The sequence below is a fragment of the Plecotus auritus genome (genome assembly GCF_963455305.1).
Source record: "Plecotus auritus genome assembly, chromosome: 7".
Taxonomy (NCBI): Eukaryota; Metazoa; Chordata; class Mammalia; order Chiroptera; family Vespertilionidae; genus Plecotus; species Plecotus auritus.
This window is the reverse complement of record NC_137774.1, coordinates 4,078,960-4,098,049: the sequence shown is the minus strand read 5'-3', so window position 1 is coordinate 4,098,049 and position 19,090 is coordinate 4,078,960. Positions and strand designations below refer to the sequence as shown.

The window sequence follows — 19,090 nt, the reverse complement described above, 5'->3', positions numbered from 1 at the left end:
ACATCTGAGCCGCGCACCGGCCGGAGGGGGAGGATCTCCGCGGCCCAGGGAGCCGCCCCCGGCTGCCCCTGGGTCCTAAACACCCTGGGTCCGAGAGCACTGGGGTGACCGGGCGAGGCCCTGCCCTCTCCCCAAAAATGTCCACCCCAGCTCCCTGCGCAGTGAGGACCTGTCTAGGGGCAGTCCGAGGTCTGTCCTCACTGGAGCCCGGGTGCCGGCTCCCGTGTCTCCACGCATCCCAGGAACGGACCGAGGGCTGGGGAGGAGTGTCTGCGGCAGTCGCGACCCCTGGGACAGTGGGCCGGAGAAGGTTATTAGGACCAACCGCGGGACCGTCAGCAAATAGAACCCGGCGGTCCCGTCCGCCGTCCGCTCCCGCGAGGTCAGCGAGACCCTCTCCAGCAGGGGGCGCTGGAGACCGGCGCGGACTCCGCGCGTCACGGGAGAACTTGTATCCGAGCTCGACTTGGGCGCATCCAGCGGAGCAGAGGAAGGGGGGCAGGGGAAGGAGGGAGAGGGAACTTAGATCACTGAGAGGGCGCGGGGAAAGGGGCACGAGGGGCCAGAGATGGGGAAGCAACAGAGGCGCACAAAGGCACAGGGCGCCCCGAGGGCGTTGCGATGCCCCCAGGTCCTTGGGGCGTCCCCTGAACATAAGTTCTCAGGGTTCAGGGTGCCAGGGCGTGGTGGGCCCGGGTGCCGCACTGCGGGGCCGTGCCCGAGCCTGGCCCCACAGAGGTGACGGGGCGGCCGGGGTGGGGGTGGGGGTGGGGGTGGGGTGGGGCGCCTCTTAACGGGTAAATATAAATCTCACCTTATCTGGCTCCCGCGCTCTTCCCTAAATTCAGCTCGGAGGAAAGATGGGTCATGTGAGTGGGACTGAGAGGTTTATGGAGCTGAGCTCCGTGCGCTGTAAATCACCCTGCCTGCCCCGCTATAAAGCGCGCGTCCAGCCCAGCGTGGGAGAGAGACGACGCTTGCCACCCTCACCCTCTGACCCCCAGCTCAGCGCGGGCTCCCGGCACAGCCAGGTGGGTGCCCGGGCCAGGGGCGCACGGATTTGGGAGGTGGGGACCGGGAACGGGGTCCAATGGGGCTGCCTCCGCTCAAGACCCGCATCTCCGCTTTGCTCTTCCCCATTCCCGGCGCGTCCTCCATCCCCTTCTCCACCACCTCCCGCCCCTCCCCCGCAGCCCCCTCCGAGTCAGGAAGTCCCTGGTCCCAAATTCAGGGAGACGCTGGGGGGAACGAACCTGGGGGCCTGTTCGCTCCTCCCCGCAGTGACCCCGCCCACCTCCTGCCGTCGCCCCTGCCATGTCCGAGGAGCCGGCCGCCGGCCCCAAGGAGAGCCCGCGGGGCCCCCGCGAGGTGTGGAAGAAGGGCGGCCGCCTGCTGTCGGTGCTGCTGGCGGTGAACGTGCTGCTGCTCGCCTGCACGCTCGTCAGCGGCGGCGCCTTCAACAAGGTGGCCGTGTACGACACCGACGTGTTCGCGCTGCTCACCACCATGATGCTGCTGGCCGCGCTCTGGATCGGCTTCTACCTGCTCCGCACCGCGCGCTGCCCGGACGCCGTGCCCTATCGCGACGCGCACGCGGGCCCCATCTGGCTCCGAGGTGCCGGGGAAAGCGAAGGCGGAGGTGGGGGTGGGCCAGGCAGGGAGCTGGACGCTGGGGCTCTCCGGGGAATTGGGGAGTGCGTGGAGGGAGAGGGTTAGACGTTCCCCTGGCAAGACTAGATGTGGCTGAGGGAGGGTGGGCTGTGGCTGAGGGAGAAGAGGAAGGGAGAGGGTCCCGGAGGGGCATGAAGGGGAACCTCTTGGCCCTGTCTAAAGATCAAGAAAGGGTGGTCCTGGGAGAGCCTCTGGTGGAGATGAGAGAAGAGGTGACAGCACCAGCCAGAGGAGCTCATTGAGGGCCCTTCTCCCTATCTGCTTAGCCCTAAGGAGATGGGCGTTCAGTGGGACATCCACCCACCCACCCACTCAGTCACACACTCATCCTTCCATCCACCCACCCACTCAATCACACACTCATCCTTCCATCCACCCACCCACCCACTCACACACTCATCCTTCCATCCACCCACCCATCTTTCAGTCCATCCATTCACCTCTACACCTACTCATCCATCCACCTAGCCAGCCAGCCAGCCGCTGTTGGATCCCATTCATCCATCCATCTACCCAACCATCCAACCAGCCATTCATCTAGTCATCTCTCCTCAGATCCATAAGCCTCCTCTCCCACCTCTCTGATCCACGCCCCCCCCCCCCCCCGCCCCATTTCCAGGTGGGCTGGTGCTGTTTGGGATCTGCACCCTGGTCATGGATGTCTTCAAGACGGGCTACTACTCCAGTTTCTTCGAGTGCCAGTCGGCCATCAAGATTCTGCACCCTCTCACCCAGGCTGTGTTTGTCATTGTCCAGGTGGGTGGGTGGGTGGGTGGGAGGAGGGTCCTTGAATGTGGTGGACAGAAACCAGCACCCGGAATGGGGTCAGGAGAGCTGAGCTCCACTCTTAGTCTACCCTGAACAGTCAGAGAATGTGGGGACAGGACTGTAGAGATCATGACTTGATAATGAAGTAATATCCAAATGTGAGGGCCCACTCGGGGGCCCTGTGGTTTCACTTCAGCCTGAGCAGTGCCACCAGTTCACACCTGAGAGGTGTGAGCGTGGCAGCCACCCTGTCTCCCAGAACCTGGCCTGCCCTCCCTGGGTGCCCGTGGAGGGCATCAGTCTCAGCCCAGGTCCCGCCCTGGGCATGGCCAGGTCGGCCTCAGCCCTGGCCCCTATAGTGTGTATTTGTTCAGGGAATAGCATATGCTGTTCCTGGGATTTTTCCTAGATGTTCAGATATATATTTTTTTTATTGCACGTATAACACTTTGAAAGACCTTTCTACCAAGCTTAGGCAGGACTGGCCTTTCCTGGGACCAGACGGACCCAGCCCTGTCAGACCAGGATGACCCCGTGTATGGTTCCTCCCCTGACCCATCGTCCCCGGGGCCAGTTGTCCACAGTTCAGCACATTTCTGACTGGAATTCATGTCGCTTCAGTCTTTTGCATGTTGTGGGTTTGAAGAATACTCAGGTGAAAGGGAAGCACAGATACCCCACTGGGCAAGGACTGGTCGGCAGCCAGAGGAGGGGAGGCCTTGCAGGGCAGCCAAGGGTGAAGATGGGGAGGGGGTGTTGCCAAAGCCAGTGGGAAGTCACCAGGGCGTGGGCGTGGGCATTGAGTTCAGCTGTGTTTGCTCTGAGAGTCAATGACCACGCCACTCTCTCTCCACGCAGACTTACTTCCTCTGGGTCTCGGCTAAGGACTGTGTTCACGTCCACCTGGATCTGACCCGGTGAGGGCCTGCCCACCACCCTGTGTGAGAGATGAGGGCTACCAACCTGAGGGAGCAGGGTGGCCTGAGCCCCTGGGTCCTCTCCCCCCTCCCCCCCGCATCCCTGCATCCCTGCCACGCTGTTTCTTCCAAACCCAGCTTCCTGTTCACACAGCGGCCTGACTGTTTTCTTGTGTCTCAGCACCACCTCCCACTGTAGCTCCCGACCCTCTCTCCATCTTGCCAGCGACCCAAGGTGAGCCAAGGGTCTCACTGGCCTCTTGCTCTCCCTGCCAAACAGGTGTGGCCTCATGTTCACCCTCAGCACCAACCTGGCCAACTGGATGGCGGCCGTGGTGGACGAGTCCGTGCACCAGGCCCGCTCCCACAGCAACGCCAGCCACGCCCGCCTGGCTCCCGACCGTGAGTGCCACGCCAGATGCCCCCCTGGCCCGTGACCCTGGGCCTCGGGCTGGGGGCTTCGTTGGCTTGTAGAGTGGATCTCTGCGCCCTCCCAGGAGAGCTACCTCCTGCTCCAGGCTCTGGCTCTGACGCTGACCTGTGGGCGTAGGTGACACAGGAGGGCCCAGTGTGGGGGGCACCTTCTCCTCCTGGAGAACGTGCCTTGGTCCCACTGTCCAGGTCCCCATTCCACTAAAGAAGGGGCTTGGGCTCCCAGAAGACAGGGCAAGGGCGATGGAACTGGAGGGAGGGGAAGGGAGCAGAGTGTCTTGATGGCGGAAGCAGGGGCTCAGATGGAGAGCCCGCAAGGAGACGCTAGAAATAACAGCCACGTGACAACGGTGGCCATCCACTGAGCTCTGCATGCAGGAGCCGTGCCCAGTGTGTTAAACCTCATGTTACTCAACCCTCACAGCCTCCCTGCGAGACGGTAATATTAATATCCCGCTTTCCGGGGGGAAGAAACTCAGGCACAGCGAGGGCGTATAGCTTGCCCAAGGTCACAGAGCTTGAAATCGGACAACTTGTGTTCAGATCCATCTTTACTTTTAACCAAAATGCTACCCCGAGGAAGAATGGGGTACCGTCCCCCTGGTCCTACTTCTCTGGACTTCTCTAGGGCCCCCCACTAGTCAGGGCCAGACTAGATGACTAAGTCCATCTGGACTTGACCTGAAGACACAGCACGCCCCCCAGGCTGGGAGAGTCCAGGAAGGGAACGCATGGGCTCAGCCCCGCACCCCGCGCCCCACCCCCCTGAGACCCCCAGCCCAGCAAGACTGACAAAGGGCCACCTTTTACACACAGGGGGTTCCTGAGGGTGGCAAAAGCCAACCTGGGGAGGCAGCCAACGGAATGTGCTGGGGCTGCGGGGGTTCAGAGAGGCACACTGGGGAGGTACCTGCCCCGGGCTCAGAGGCAGGTCATGTGCGTCAGCTCTGCCATCACAAGACACTTTACCTTCAGGTTCTCCATCTGCAAAACCAGCTGGCACCGTGCTGGGGGTCAAAAGAGATGTTTGCCAAGGCCCAAGGCGCCCTACAAAGCACGGTCTGGGTGCAGGACAAGGGTCCTTTTAGTGTGGTACAGCCCAGGTGACGGAGGTCAGGGTCCAGACCTAGGCCCAGCAGCTGGCTTTCTGGGCTGCGTCAGATGCTGGGAGAGCTCAGAGGAAGCTGGATCTTCAGGGGTTTCCAAGCGGGCCACCTTCTACAGGCCCAGACCCTCGCCGATGTCAGGCAGCCAGGGGTCATTCCTGGGGGGATGGATTGACAGTGTTTTCCTGAAGGAATGGAATGGGGTGAAGGGGGCAGCTTTGCAGTTCAGATTTTTTTTTAAAAATATATTTTATTGATTTTTTACAGATAGGAAGAGAGAGGCATAGAAAGTTAGAAACATCGATGAGAGAGAGACATCGATCAGCTGCCTCCTGCACACCTCCTACTGGGGATGTGCCCGCAACCAAAGTACATGCCCTTGACCGGAATCGAACCTGGGACCCTTCAGTCCGCAGGCCGATGCTCTATCCACTGAGCCAAACTGGTTAGGGCGATTTTTTTTTTTTTTTAATTGAGCACTGGCTATTGTTTGCTGATGTGTCCCGCAGTCTCAGGCACACAGTAGGTGTTCAATAAACATGTGTGGTGTGAATGAACATGCCAAGCCCAGCGTGGGCGTTTGGGATACGGTAGTGAGTGTGGCAGACAGAGAGGTCACAGTCTAGGGGTGAGGCTTTTCAGATGGGGCCCCTCCAGGAAGAGGGGTGGGCAGTACAGCTCTGTGCCCCTCTCCCCACAGCGGAGCGCGTGGGCAGCCAGGCGGGAGGAGACTGCCCCTGTGCCACGACCGTCTGCCAGATCTTCGAGCAGGGCTACTTCTACCTGTACCCCTTCAACATCGAGTACAGCCTCTTCGCTTCCACCATGCTCTACGTCATGTGGAAGAACGTGGGCAGGCTGCTGGCCTCCTCCACCCACGGCCACGGCCACGGCCACACCCCATCCCGGGTCAGCCTCTTCCGGGAGACATTCTTTGTGGGCCCAGTCCTGGGCCTGATGCTCCTTCTGGTGGGGCTGGCCGTCTTTGTCATCTATGAGGTCCAAGTGAGTGGGGACGGGGGCCACACCCAGCAGGCCCTAGTCATCTACTACAGCTTCAACATCGCCTGCCTGGGGCTCATGACCTTGGTCAGCCTGAGCGGCTCGGTCATCTACCGTTTTGACCGCCGGGCCATGGACCACCATAAGAACCCTACACGCACCCTGGATGTGGCGCTGCTGATGGGCGCCGCCCTGGGCCAGTATGCCATCTCCTATTACTCTATCGTCGCCGTGGTGGTGGGCATACCCCGGGACACCCTGGGGGCGCTCAACCTAGCCCACGCTCTGCTGGTGATTGCCCAGCACACCTTCCAGAACGTGTTTATCATTGAGAGCCTCCACCGGGGCCCGCCGGGGGCTGAGCCCCATGATGCCCCTCCCAAGGAACCCTGCCTTACCTTCGCCAACCCGGACGCCCTCCACACTTTGCCAACCTGCCCACCCACTCCTAGGCTGGTGGGCCCTCAGGAAGCCATGGCCATCATGCTGGCCCCCAGGGCCCACTGGAGACGCCGGTGCCTGAAGGACATTTCTCTGTTTCTTCTGCTCGGCAACATCATTGTGAGTACCTGGGTGGGGGGGGCGGTGCGTGGGGGCTGGGGGCTGGGGGCTGGTGGGGGGTGGGGGGGGAAGGCCAGGAAGAAGGTGCTTTCAGATTTAGTCACTTGGCCTTCTCCATCTTGGCCCAGCCTACTCGAGAATCCATGTCTGTCTAGGGAAGGAGTAGGTTCCGAGAGGGTCAGGTGCAGCTGGGCAAACAGCATCTCGGCACCCAGAGGACGGAGTCCCGGCATTCTGGCATTCTGGCATCCAGGCAGCCACCACAGGAGCCGGAGCGTCCCAGGGAATGCTGGGGGAGGGCGGGGAGAGGGGGCTGGGCCGAGGAGGAGAGGCAGCTGTGAGAACTGATGTGGGGAGTGGGGGCCCTCACCCTCAGGTGGGAGGTGTGACTGCTCCTGGGAACCTGTGACCAGCCTGCTGCTTAGAATAACTGGGGCAGCGCAGGCAGCAGCGGAGAGCAGTGTAAGTGCGAGCTCTGGCCGGGAAGGGGGGCGCCCACAACAGCACCCCCGCCCCCGTGACTCAGCAAAGCCCCCGACTAAGAGAAACTCCTCTGGACCCCAGCAGACTTCACCCAACACAAATATGCGCCGTGCATGGAAACTCTCCTCACAACCATGCACCCCAATAGAGGAGCACCCTAATGTAGCTACCACCCCACCGGTCAGACCTAATGCCCAGGGGAAATCTCTGACACAGAAACATGTGCCCATGTGAGTACATCCCAGGGAGAGACACACCTCTGGAGAAATTTCACTCGATATGAATGTAGTTCTTTCAGCTCTCACCTTCAACAGAAAAAATACTCATAATATAGAAACAGCCTTGATGTGGGTATGTCAATGTAAAATAATCTCCAGAGAGATCCCACCCCATGAAAAACACCAACAGGAGAAAAGGGATAAAATTTAAAAGAAAAGAAAACACCAACAACCCACCCTAAACTGAGGTGCACTCTTAGTGAAGTCCCCACTGTAAATATTGCGCGTCCTAAAGGTAGTCTACAGAAAAAGAGGGATGGGCGATCTCCCACCTCCCCGTGGAATGTATCCTGAGCCGGGCCCCAGCCCTGGCCCCAGCCCTGGCCCCGCCCTCACCTTCTGCCGGCCCCGCCCACTGGCTGGGAGTCACCTGTGGGAAGGCTGTTTTTGCTCCAGGTATCTGAGCCTGGATCAGCTCTGAGAACATCGTTTTATAGGACAGGAACAGGTTGAGAGAAGGGCTGCAATGTGCCCAATGACACATCGTTGGGGATGGGGAGGGTGGGGTTAGCCCCGAAGCCTTTGTTGTTTGCCTCAGAGCTCACACCAGAACCTTCTGGCTGGATCCCACCCCTCCTGCCTTGGGCCAGTCTGATTTGCCACACGTCTCTCCAGCTCTGATTTAGCCATTTCTAAATGTGTATCAAATTGTCCTATCATCTAATGAAACCTCTTCTCCCTCTCTCCATCCCACGAGTGGGGCCTCCCTCTGGGAGCTGTGACCACAGGGGGAGTTCTGGGGGGTGGGCAAGCTGAGTTGGGCACATTTCCCGAACTCCTTAGAGAGCACCAGTCCTTTCCCAAGACGTGGGCGGTCCCCACTCAGCAACACCCAGCCCTTGCCGTCCACCCAACTGCAGGCCTGGGACCCCCAGCAAAGCCCACCGATGTGGCCAGTCCGGCCGGGTCCTGACGCACCCTCTCCCCCACAGCTGTGGATTATGCCTGCCTTCGGGGCCCGCCCTCACTTCAGCAACAAGGTAGAGGTGGACTTCTATGGCTACTCCCTCTGGGCCGCCATCGTCAACATCTGCCTGCCTTTCGGCATCTTCTACCGCATGCATGCCGTCTCCAGCCTGCTGGAGGTCTACGTGCTGGCCTGAGGCCCCCCGCAGACACGGGGAGGGGGACTCAGCAAGCGCCCACCCAGAGACCCTCGGGAGTGAGCCCCAGGCTGGCACATTACCCGCTCGTTCCCCCACTGGCCCCGGAGTGGAATTGTCACAAAAGCTATTTTTTCAGGATGTTTTTAAATTGCAATCAGGACACGCCCAGCCACCTCGGCCTGACCCTGGTGCATGGGGCTCCGGGGCAGGGACACCTCTCCCTAAAGCGTTTCTCGAACCAGGTGAGATCGGGAAGTGTCCGTGGCTCCGCTCCGCCCCTAATCCCAGCCCTGTGACCCGCCAGTGCTGCTGCCTGGAGCTGGGAACCATTAAACCGGCAGTTCGCCCCCTGCCCCCACTGCCTGTGTCAGCCACCCCATGTGACATGATCACACGAGAGGATCTTGGGGGTCCGAGCTGGAAGGGCCCCTGGAGATTTTCAGGTCTTAAGCTTTTCAGTGGTGGAACCAAGTCTGAGTTACAAACCAGGTCCACACCACGACCTGGGTGGCTGGACAGAGTCCCCGAGCTGCCCCCTTCTTCCCTGTACCCTCAAGGGAACACATTTTCCACGTTTCTAGTTTAACAGGAGTTGGGGAAACAGCCCTTCACCCCCTGGACCTCCTCTCCCTCAGCACCCCCACTCCCTGGGGGTCCCTGAGACTTCTCTACAAAAGGTAGAGAGATGGGCTCAGCAGGGAGAGGGACTGAGACCACAAACGGTGGAAAAGAGGCTCAGGAGCTGGAAGAGGGGGGAGGATTGGTGCCAGCTGAGCTGGGGGCAGGGGGCCACAGGCTAGGGTGGGGCTGGGTGGAGAGCGGGGTAGGCTGGGTGGGAGGAGAGCATGGGACCAGCAGGACTGGACATGGGGGTGGGGGGGGGCTCCAGAGGAAAATGCCTGCCAGCAGAATGAGGGGGGCACGTCTCAGGAGCCACCGGAGACGTGAAGAGGGCTGGAGGGGCAACTTCTCACCTTACCCGCCTCCTGCCCTGTCCGAACGGGGTCTCTTCGCCCCAAGTTCCCCGCTGACTTGGGAGAGAGGGCTCTGAGACAGGGGGTGGCAAGGTTGCTGCGAGGCTGCAGCCGCCTGATGCTGAGAGGAAAAGGCGACCCCAGACCCAGGGGTTCCACCCCCTGCTTGGAAGCCAGAGGACAGTGTGACCTGAACCCCCGCAAGACCAATACTGCGACCTCAGGACATGCACCCCACCCCACCCCGGAGGCGGTCGCCGGCGGGTCCCCTGACCCTGCGCCCGCGCCGCCCCGCCTCCGGCCCCGCCCGCCCGCCCGCCCGTCCAGCCGCCTCGCCATTGGCTGCTGTGCCCCGGCCGGAGCCTCTGGCGGGGTAATTAACGAAGGATTAATGACATCCCCAAAGTCAACAGAAAAATCGATGGGCCAGGGAGCCCGAGCCGCGGCTGCGCAGTCCCGCTGGGGAGGGCGTCGGGGGCGTCAGTCCGGGCGCTGGGGCCTCACCTGGAAGGACTGTCGGTGCTGCGGCCGCGGGCGGTGGTCAGCGGGCAGCGATGGCTGCCCAGGCCTCAGGTAAGGCTCCCCTCCCCCGGCGGCGCCCGTGGGGCCGCGCGGAGCGCCCTTGGATGTCGTGCGGGACATTCCGGGCAAGCCCACCTGGACACTCAAACCTCCTCCTCCGCGCCCCCCCCCCGCCCCGTCCCGGGGTTCAGACACCTGGGGCTGCAGGGACTGAGGCGGGAGGGCAGGGTGACTCGGGGGAGGCCAACCACTCGAGCGCCGGCCCCTCTCGGTCCCCAACCTCAACCCCAAGCCCGGCTCCGCGCCCCACCTCCTTTCCAAGGATGGGTGCGCACAGCCGAAAGGGGGAGCAGAAAGAAGGGAAAAACCCGAAGGACGGCCAGAAAAAAAGTGGGTTGGGGCTGCCTGGGCGCCGGGTCTGAGGAACAGGTGTGTAGCGGCTGCCCCAGCTCCGCAGCCCCCGAAAGATTCAGAAAGAAATCCCGCAGCTCCCGGCCCGCGCTCAGCGGCCTCCTCCGGAGCAGACGCTGCGCTCCAGGCTGGGCGCCGCGCCCCGACGGCCGCCGCTTTCATCACCTGCCTCTGACCGTGCCCCACAAACCAGTTACGCGGGCCCGCCCTTGGGCTGGCGTCGCGCCGAAGGGCGTGCCAGAGGGTGGCAGGTTCCTCCTTGTCGGTTCCCGGGCGCCCTTGCCCTCTTCCCACGACCCCTTTGCGCGGACCCGTCACCCTCTCCCTGGGCGGACAGAATCCGCCAATTTGAGGGCTCCCTCTAGCGGCTGTCGGAGGGTTGAACCCTGCGGGCGGAGGGCGAGGATGTAGGTTGAGGACCCTAGAAGGAGAGGACCCCCAACCTTGTCCTCCCGGGTCCCCTCTACGCTTGCAGTCCACTGAAACTCACCAGTAATCCCAGGATTTCGAAGGAACTGGAAGAAAATGCTCACATCACTAACACTGAGAGCTTTCTGTGTGCCAGACATTGATCTGCATTCATTTGCATAAATTAAATCTTTTCATTTTTATAAACTCCTGTGGCCTAGGTATTATGCATTAATTCCTTCATTTATTCATTCAAGAAATTGTCACTGAACAGCTACTAAATACCAGGTATATTCCATAGTTGTATATCTGCTTTACAGATGGGGAAACCAAGGCACAGAGTGTCTAAGTAGCTTATCCAAGATCACACAGGTAGGAGGTGTCAGAATCTGGCCTCTTCATCCTCAGGCCTTGGGAAGATGGGGGAGATTCTGGGAAAGGTGAGATGGAGCAGTTAGGCCTGGGAGAAAGGAGCAGAGAGGTGTGTCCCCAGGAGTCAGGCTTGCTCAACCTGGGCGGAGGAGACTAGGAGGAAAGATAAAGATCGTCTGAAAAAATCTCTTTGTCTGGGCGAAGATGGAAAAGGTTTCATGGGAAGGGTCTCTGTCCATGGCTCTAGTGCTGAAAGTTCCCGGAAAAATGCCAGAGTCGTCAGCCAACATTGGTTGAATGGCATGCTGTGCCAAGTTTGGGGGGGTCTGGCTTAAGAAGGAGCTGGTCTCTGCCCTGGAGGAGCTCCTGGCCTTGAGGGGAGCCAGCCACACCCACAGCAATGCACACCCACTCTTGGGCAGAGAGAGAAGGCTTCCCAGGAGAGGCCCTGAAGGTGGGTGGTGAGGATGGGTGAGACCCATGTGGAGGGAAGCAGGGGAGGCAGAAAGCACAGTGGGCTCCAGGAGCAATGGTGGGAGGCAGGAGACCACATGACAAATGCGGATCCCTCTGGCTGGGCATGGAGGAATGTGGGGGGCAGGTGTGGGGAGTGTGATGATGGGGCTGGACAGGGAGAGGGCAGAAGTGGAGCGAGGGTGACCGGAAGGACTAGGTAAGGGGGAGAAAATCCTGTAGAACCTTTAAAATTGCTCTCAGATCTTTCTTGACCTCAACGACTACCCACGTTTGATTATTCTATTTTCCCTGGAAGAGAAGAGTAGAGGAATAAATATCAAGCAGGTTGTACATGGGAGAATGGGGGCACTTTGGAGCCAAATGAGATGAGGGTGTTCTGGTGGTCAGAGTGGGAAAATCTGAAGCTTCTGAAGCTCCAAGTTCAAAGGGACAGACAGAGCAAAGCACAGCCAATTACATAGAGTTCAACAGGTGAGGCTCCAGAAACAAACCTAGGGCTCGGTGGGGGCGCCAAGAGCGGGCACCTAAGCCAGTTTTTGCGGGGGGTGGTTCAGGGGAGGCCACTTACAGGAGGTGGGGCTCTTCTGAGTCCTGAAGGACAAGCTGCAGTCAGCTACAAAGCAAGAAGGGGCATTATAGCATAGGGTGGGGTGTGGGGTGTGGGCAGACAGGGAGGTGAGCAAAGGCAGGGCATTCTGAGAACAGTAGCAGGATGGCATGGGCCAGGGAGTCCGAGGGCAGTGCTGGAGATGGAAGTCAAGGCCAGACCAGGAAGTGGCAGCAGCTACTCTGCCTAGAAACAGCCTCCCGAGCAAATCCCTACGTGGCCTAGAGTATGTACACACACCATGGCCCCCCACAAACGCCTGCCCCTCCATGCACACCTACATATACTGCACTACAAGCTCACACCGCACACACTCTGCCTCGTTTCGTTGTTAGAGGGCACGCTAGGCAGTGTGGACTTTATGCGAAGGCAACACGTGGCCTTTGCAGGACTCACAGTAGGGGAGAGGCCTGGTGGACAGGGAGACCAGTCCAGGAGCGGCGAGGGTGGGGGCCTGGACTAGGGCAGTGGTTGAGGTCAAGAAAGATCTAAGAGCAATTCGTGGGCTGGAATGGATAGGCTTGGGGCCTGAGAGGAGGACTGGTGAGGGGAGAAGCAAGGAGCATGCCTGTTTCTCTACTGAAATACGTGGGAATGGAGAGGCCATCATTTCATATACACTCATATCTATATATATAAAAGCCTAATATGCAAAGTGTCCCCTCGGGAGTTTGACCAACCAGGAGTTTGATCACAGGCTATGATGTGTGCTGAACACCAGGGAGTGGCAGGGAACAAAGGGAGGCCCCGACCAGCAGCTGCTAGGGACCCTACCTGTGCATGAATTTCGTGCACTGGGCCTCTAGTATCCATAATAGAGTACTATTTCCGACCACAGTGTTCTTTCCCACCAAGCCAACACTCAGCCTCAGGAGCCTTCTTAACACAACACTCTAGGTGCCCGTTACCTATGAATCAGAGTTCGAGCAAGAGAGGACACCTACTCGCTCTTTCACTCGGGAGTGAACTTCCTCCCAGAAGTCAGTGCGGCAAGAGCTGCCTTTTGATGGCAAAAACGTCACAGCCCCGGAGACTGCCTGGGGGCCAGGCACCATGCAGGCGCCCCTGGCTCCCTAGACAGACATTATTACTCCATCTCAGGATCAGGCGCTGAGTCAGGCAGTGCGGGGCGGGGCGGGGGGGGTGTGGTCCTCAAACCCGTGGAAATCGTCTGTGTTAATGTGGAGCACAGAGGGTTTCCAGAGCCCCTGGCCTGTTTGGACCGCCAGGGTCCTGTAAGGTAGATGGGCAGCTGCTGTTATTTCCAATGTTCCGACCAGAGAGGTTGCTTAATTTGCCTTACAGCACACAGTAGTTAGGGGCAGAGATGGAATTGAACCCAGGACAGCCCGGCAGCCAACCAGGACCCTTTCTCCTTCCCCAGCACCTGCTGAGGCTGCACCAGTGGCCTCCACGGGAGCACAGGACACCGAAGCGGCCCCGGCCAAAGAGAACCCAGTGGACATGGAGGCCGAGGAGACCGGGGCCCCCGCCTCGCCGGGCCAGAAGTCCTGGCTGGTGCGGCATTTCTCACTGCTGCTGCGGCGGGACCGGCAGGCGCAGAAGGCCGGGCAGCTCTTCTCGGGGCTGCTGGCCCTCAACGTGGTGTTCCTGGGCGGCGCCTTCATCTGCAGCATGATCTTCAACAACGTGGCCGTCACGCTGGGCGACGTGTGGATCCTGCTGGCCGTGCTGAAGGCGCTCGCCCTGCTCTGGCTCCTCTGCTACGTGGCGGGCACCACCCGCCGGCCGCACGCCGTGCTCTACCGGGACCCTCACGCGGGACCCGTTTGGGTGCGGGGTGAGTATGGGGGCGCTGGGTAGATGGAGAGGGTGGGAGGGCGGGCCCGTTCCAGGGAGGTGCCAATGGCCGCTGGTCCAGCCAGGCTCCCTGCTGCTCTTTGGCAGCTGCACCATCTGCCTCAACGTCTTCCGCGTGGGCTACGACGTGAGCCACATCCACTGCAAGTCGCAGCTGGAAATCATCTTCCCTGCCCTGGAGATCATCTTCACCGGCCTCCAGGTAACAGGCCGCCCCAGGCCGGGCGCACTCTCCCTGCACAGGTCCCGGGCGCACTCTCCCTGCCCGGGACCCGGGCACACTCTCCCGGCCATGGAGATCATTTTCACCGGCCTCCAGGTAACAGGCCGCCCCAGGCCGGGCGCACTCACTGCCCGGGCCCTGGGTACACTCTCCCTGCCTGGGCCCCGGGCACACTCTCCCTGCCCTGGAGATCATCTTCACCGGCCTCCAGGTAACAGGCCGCCCCCAGGCCGGGCGCACTCACTGCCCGGGCCCTGGGTACACTCTCCCTGCCCAGGCCACGGGCACACTCTCCCTGCCCGGGCCACGGGCACACTCTCCCTGCCCGGGCCACGGGCACACTCTCCCTGCACAGGCCCCGGGCACACTCTCCCTGCCTGGGCCCCGGGCACACTCACTGCCCAGGCCCCGGGCACACTCTCCCTGCACGGGCCACGGGCACACTCTCCCAGCACGGGCCCTGGGCACACTCACTGCCCAGGCCCCGGGCACACTTTCCCTGCACAGGCCCCGGGCACACTCTCCCTGCCCGGGCCCCGGGCACACTCTCCCTGCACGGGCCACGGGCACACTCTCCCTGAACGGGCCCTGGGCACACTCACTGCCCAGGCCACGGGCACACTCTCCCTGCCCGGGCCACGTGCACACATCCCAACCTATGCCTGGAAACAGCCTCCTGGGCAAATCCCTACGTGGCCTAGAGTATGTACACACACCTTGGCTCCCCACCAACGCCTGCCTGCGTACCTCCTCCATGCACACCTACATATACTGCACTAACACACCATGTCCCTGAAGCGCAGACACCTGCAGATACATCCGCTGTGCGTCTACCTAAATCACGGCGCGCCCTTAATGCCGAATACCCGCTCCCTCCTGACCCCCTGTCCTGCGCCAGGCACTGCGTTTCATTTGTGTGATCTCTTTTATTTCCCCAATAAGCGGGCATTCCCCTGAGAGGTAGGCGTTTTAGTTCCCTCTTAGAGCTGCGGACACTGAGGCTCAGAGACACCTGGCCACTGGCCCAAAGCCACACAGCAAGGAAACACGAGCCAGGATTCCAACCCAGGTTTCCTCACTGTGTCTTCCACTGAAAATACACACAAGCAGCTGGGGCACACCCCTGCCTCCCCTCCCCCGCCCCCCCCTGCCCCTGCTGCCCGCCCACCCCTGCCCCTGCCGCTGGGCTCAAGGCCCTGTCTCTTTCAGACCTGGGTCCTCTGGAAACACTGTAAGGACTGTATTCAGGTCCAGACCAACTTCACGAGGTAAGAGGGGTGCCTTCTCTCCCTCCAGCAACTCCTGGGGCTCCCTGTCCCCAACTAGTGCATGCTCCCCACAGCTTCCCCGACAGGGTGGCCCTGGGCTGCCGGTTGGTCTGGGAGTGAGCCTAGGTGCCCGCTAGGCTGCCTCTGCTGAAGTCCCAGAGCAGACGGGATCTGGGTTGGGGAGAGAGGGGCCACCCCAGATGCAGTGGCGGTGAGGGCTGGGCACCCCAGGAGCTGGCCAGCGGTGTGGGCAGAGTGTGGCTTCTCCCCCAGGTGCGGCCTGATGCTGACCCTGGCCACAAACCTGCTGATGTGGGTCTTGGCCGTCACCAATGACTCCTTGCACCGTGAGATCGAGGCGGAGCTCAGTGCCCTCATGGAAAAGTTCTCAGGTACGAAGAGACCATGACGCACCCCCACCGCTGGATGGCTCATGTGTGCGCGCGCACACTCACACCCCCACTCCCTCCATCGGGCGAGGCTCAGTGAGTCTGTAGAGTTTCGAGCAAACTCCAGAGGCTGGATCATGGCTAAACAGAACGCAGACATTTGCCAGTAGTACCCATCCTGCCCCCTTCTGTGCCTGCCCATCGGGTGCTGGCACCCTGCACCCCTACTCCGGGCTCCCATCTAGCTGTCAGCAAGCTGGCCACTCAGCCCGGCTGAGCTACTCACTGATAAGGTCAGGTAAGCGCCCCACCTCTGATGTTTGCATTTTGCTTGCAACAAACTAAAAAGGCATGATTCCTAGTACAATTGGGGGTGCCTGGACGTATCAGAAGGGACAGCAAATTTCTGGGGAGAAAGAACCCCCTACATAGCTCCATGTTCCCAATCCCCACCTGTACGGTCTGCCCCTTAGAGGCTGTGTCCCATAAGCCTGCGTGGGCACATCCCTGTCTGTGGGGTTCAGCCACACCTGTGTGCATACAGCCCCCCAGGGGGCTTCGCCATCCTGGCCTGGGTACAGCCAGGCCTTCCCAGCACACACACACACACACACACACACACAAGCATGCATTTACACACCTACCGTCTAAGTCACGCACGCCTGCGCACTGTGCCCCCTGCACACTCTACCCACTACATACGTTTCTCAGAGGGGCTGTGCAGAGAGAACTTTTTGCAAGTACCACCAGAGATTGTTTCTTATTAAAAATTCAAACATAGAGATGAGCAGAACAAGATATATCCATCACCCAGGCAGTACATGCTTTACATAAGCTTGACACATGAAGCCTGGAATCCTTCGGTAAAGGAATGACCTTCCTGTAATTTGTGATTTCTGAGTTTGCTCCCCGGGCCTCAGTGTCCACACCTGTGAAATGGGTGGCTGGGTGCCTTCCACCTCTGGCTTACTCCAGGGGATGAAAGGGACTGATTTGTGCAGCGGGTTCCCTCAGAGCCAGGCCCACCTGCTCCCCCCTCTCCCTCCCTCCCTCTCTCCCCCAGGCAACGACACCAACACCTGCCTGTGCCTCAACGCCACGGTGTGCGAGGTCTTCCGGAAAGGCTACCTGATGCTCTACCCCTTCAGCACCGAGTACTGCCTCATCTGCTGCGCTGTGCTCTTCGTCATGTGGAAGAACGTGGGCCGCCGCCTGGCCCCCCACGCAAGCGCCCACCCGGGCACCCCGTCCTTCCACCTGCACGGGGCCATCTTTGGGCCGCTGCTGGGCCTGCTGGCCCTGGTGGCAGGCGTGTGTGTCTTCGTGATTTTCCAGATCGAAGCGAGCGGCCCCTCCATCGCACGCCAGTACTTCACCCTTTACTACGCCTTCTACGCAGCTGTGCTGCCCAGCATGAGCCTGGCCTGCCTGGCGGGCACGGCCATCCACGGGCTGGAGGAGCGAGAGCTGGACACGCTCAAGAACCCCACCCGCAGCGTGGACGTGGTGCTGCTCATGGGGGCGGCCCTGGGCCAGATGGGCATCTCCTACTTCTCCATCGTGGCCATCGTGGCCACGCGCCCCCATGAGCTGCTCAACCGCCTCATCCTGGCCTACTCGGTCCTGCTCATCCTGCAGCACATCGCCCAGAACCTCTTCATCATCGAGGGCCTGCACCGGCGCCCGCTCTGGGAGGCGGCTCCCGGGGGCCTGGCGGAGAAGCCGGAGGCCGAGCCCCACCGCAGGGGCTCCCTGCTGGAGCTGGGCCAGGACCTGCGGCGGGCCTCGCGGGCCTACATCCACTCCTACAGCCACCTCAACTGGAAGCGGCGGGCGCTCAAGGAGATCTCGCTCTTCCTTATCCTCTGCAATATCACAGTGAGTGGTACCCGGGAGGCATAGGGGCGGAGCTGGCCCAGAGATCCTCATCCAGGAAGGGATGGTTTAAGGCGCACTCAGAACACAATGACTGTCCCAAGGGTGATTGGCTTGTCCCTTTGATTGTCAGGGACACATGCCTCTTTCCAACCAGCTCTAGGACACATGAGAGCAGGGAGTGGCCCCCAGCTCCCTGCAGGGTACCTGGCACGAATGAGCGTGCCGTGGCACAGCCAAGTGCACTTCGTAAACAGATGTGTAAGATTTCTACCCTCAGGAAGCTCCCTGACCAGTTGGGGAGACACCAGGGGAACCATTAGGGAATTGCCGAATAATGAACGGCCCGCTGAATTCAGTCAGCAAGTGCCTGGTTCTCTAAAGAGTCCCTGGTAGGTGTTGAGGATGGTCGCTCCATCCCATGTCCTCGTCTCCAGGCAATAGCTCAGCATCTCGTGGGTCATCACGGTAACCATGCAGCAGGCACTACTGCTGTCCTGGGTCACAGACAAGGAAACGGAGGCTTGGGTCGTCTGACCTGCCGAGGTCCCGCAGCCCAAGTGGCAGTGCTGGGCAACTCAGGGCTGTTGGAGCTCGTGTTGGTAAGGGCAGCGCTGGAAACACACCTCCGGGGTTGAAACCCCTGGTCCAGGCAGATAACAAGGCCTGACTTGGCCCTAAAGAGCAGTCGGGCCTCCAGGCAGGAAGTGTGGGCCCGAGTGGCCAAGAAGGCTTCGTGAAAGTCTGATCGGGGCTTTGAGAAATGGGTAGGATTTGGACGGAGGCAGAGCCGGGGTCGAGGGGCAGAGACCAGCTGAAGAATGAAGCAGGAGAAGAAGGTGGTTGAGGTCAAGGCACAGGGGTACCCAGCTTGGCAGAGCAGGTTGTACCACGGGTGGTGGCACCGGGGGTCTCAGGACCCGTCGGAGTTCAGCTGAGGTGTGGGTGAGAGGGATCAGGAGGGACAGGGCTGGCTCTGAAGGCCAAGGGCGAGGATTGCTGCAGGAGCTGTGGCTTCGGGGCCTGCCTCCCCTGAGCCGAGTGCCCCCTCTCCTCCCCTCCCCAGCTGTGGATGATGCCTGCCTTTGGCATACACCCCGAGTTTGAGAACGGACTGGAGAAGGATTTCTATGGCTACCGGACGTGGTTCACCATCGTCAACTTCGGCCTGCCGCTGGGCGTCTTCTACCGCATGCACTCTGTCGGGGGGCTGGTGGAGGTCTACCTGGGGGCCTGAGGCTGCCCAAGGAACCCACCCCTGGCAGAACCCCAAAATGCCAAGGCTGGGAAAACGTAGCCCAGAGTCTGAGCAGATGCCCCATTCCAGGGGGCACTGAGTGCAGCCGGGGCTCCCCCATTGCCTCCTTTTCCCCAGAGCCTCGCTAAGGGGAGTGGGGGGCAGAGAGTGGGTTACTGTTC

General features: G+C 60.7%; 2 protein-coding genes across 2 annotated transcripts; both read left to right on the top strand.

The window, feature by feature from the left end:
* Positions 1-1,314: 1,314 nt before the first annotated feature.
* OTOP2 (otopetrin 2) lies at positions 1,315-8,321 on the top strand (the record flags this gene model as incomplete). Its single annotated transcript, XM_080679638.1, has 6 exons — positions 1,315-1,615; positions 2,291-2,427; positions 3,298-3,356; positions 3,637-3,758; positions 5,595-6,457; positions 8,151-8,321. The coding sequence occupies 6 exons, from the start codon at positions 1,315-1,317 to the stop codon at positions 8,319-8,321; spliced, it is 1,653 nt and encodes a 550-aa protein (XP_080535764.1).
* A 388-nt stretch (positions 8,322-8,709) lies between these two features.
* On the top strand, positions 8,710-18,908 carry OTOP3 (otopetrin 3; the record flags this gene model as incomplete). Its single annotated transcript, XM_080680877.1, is given in 9 exon segments — positions 8,710-8,734; positions 9,705-9,755; positions 9,758-9,871; positions 13,480-13,896; positions 13,982-14,118; positions 15,349-15,407; positions 15,681-15,799; positions 16,860-17,674; positions 18,738-18,908. Coding segments are annotated over 9 exon segments (1,908 nt in total).
* Between the last annotated feature and the right edge of the window lie 182 nt (positions 18,909-19,090).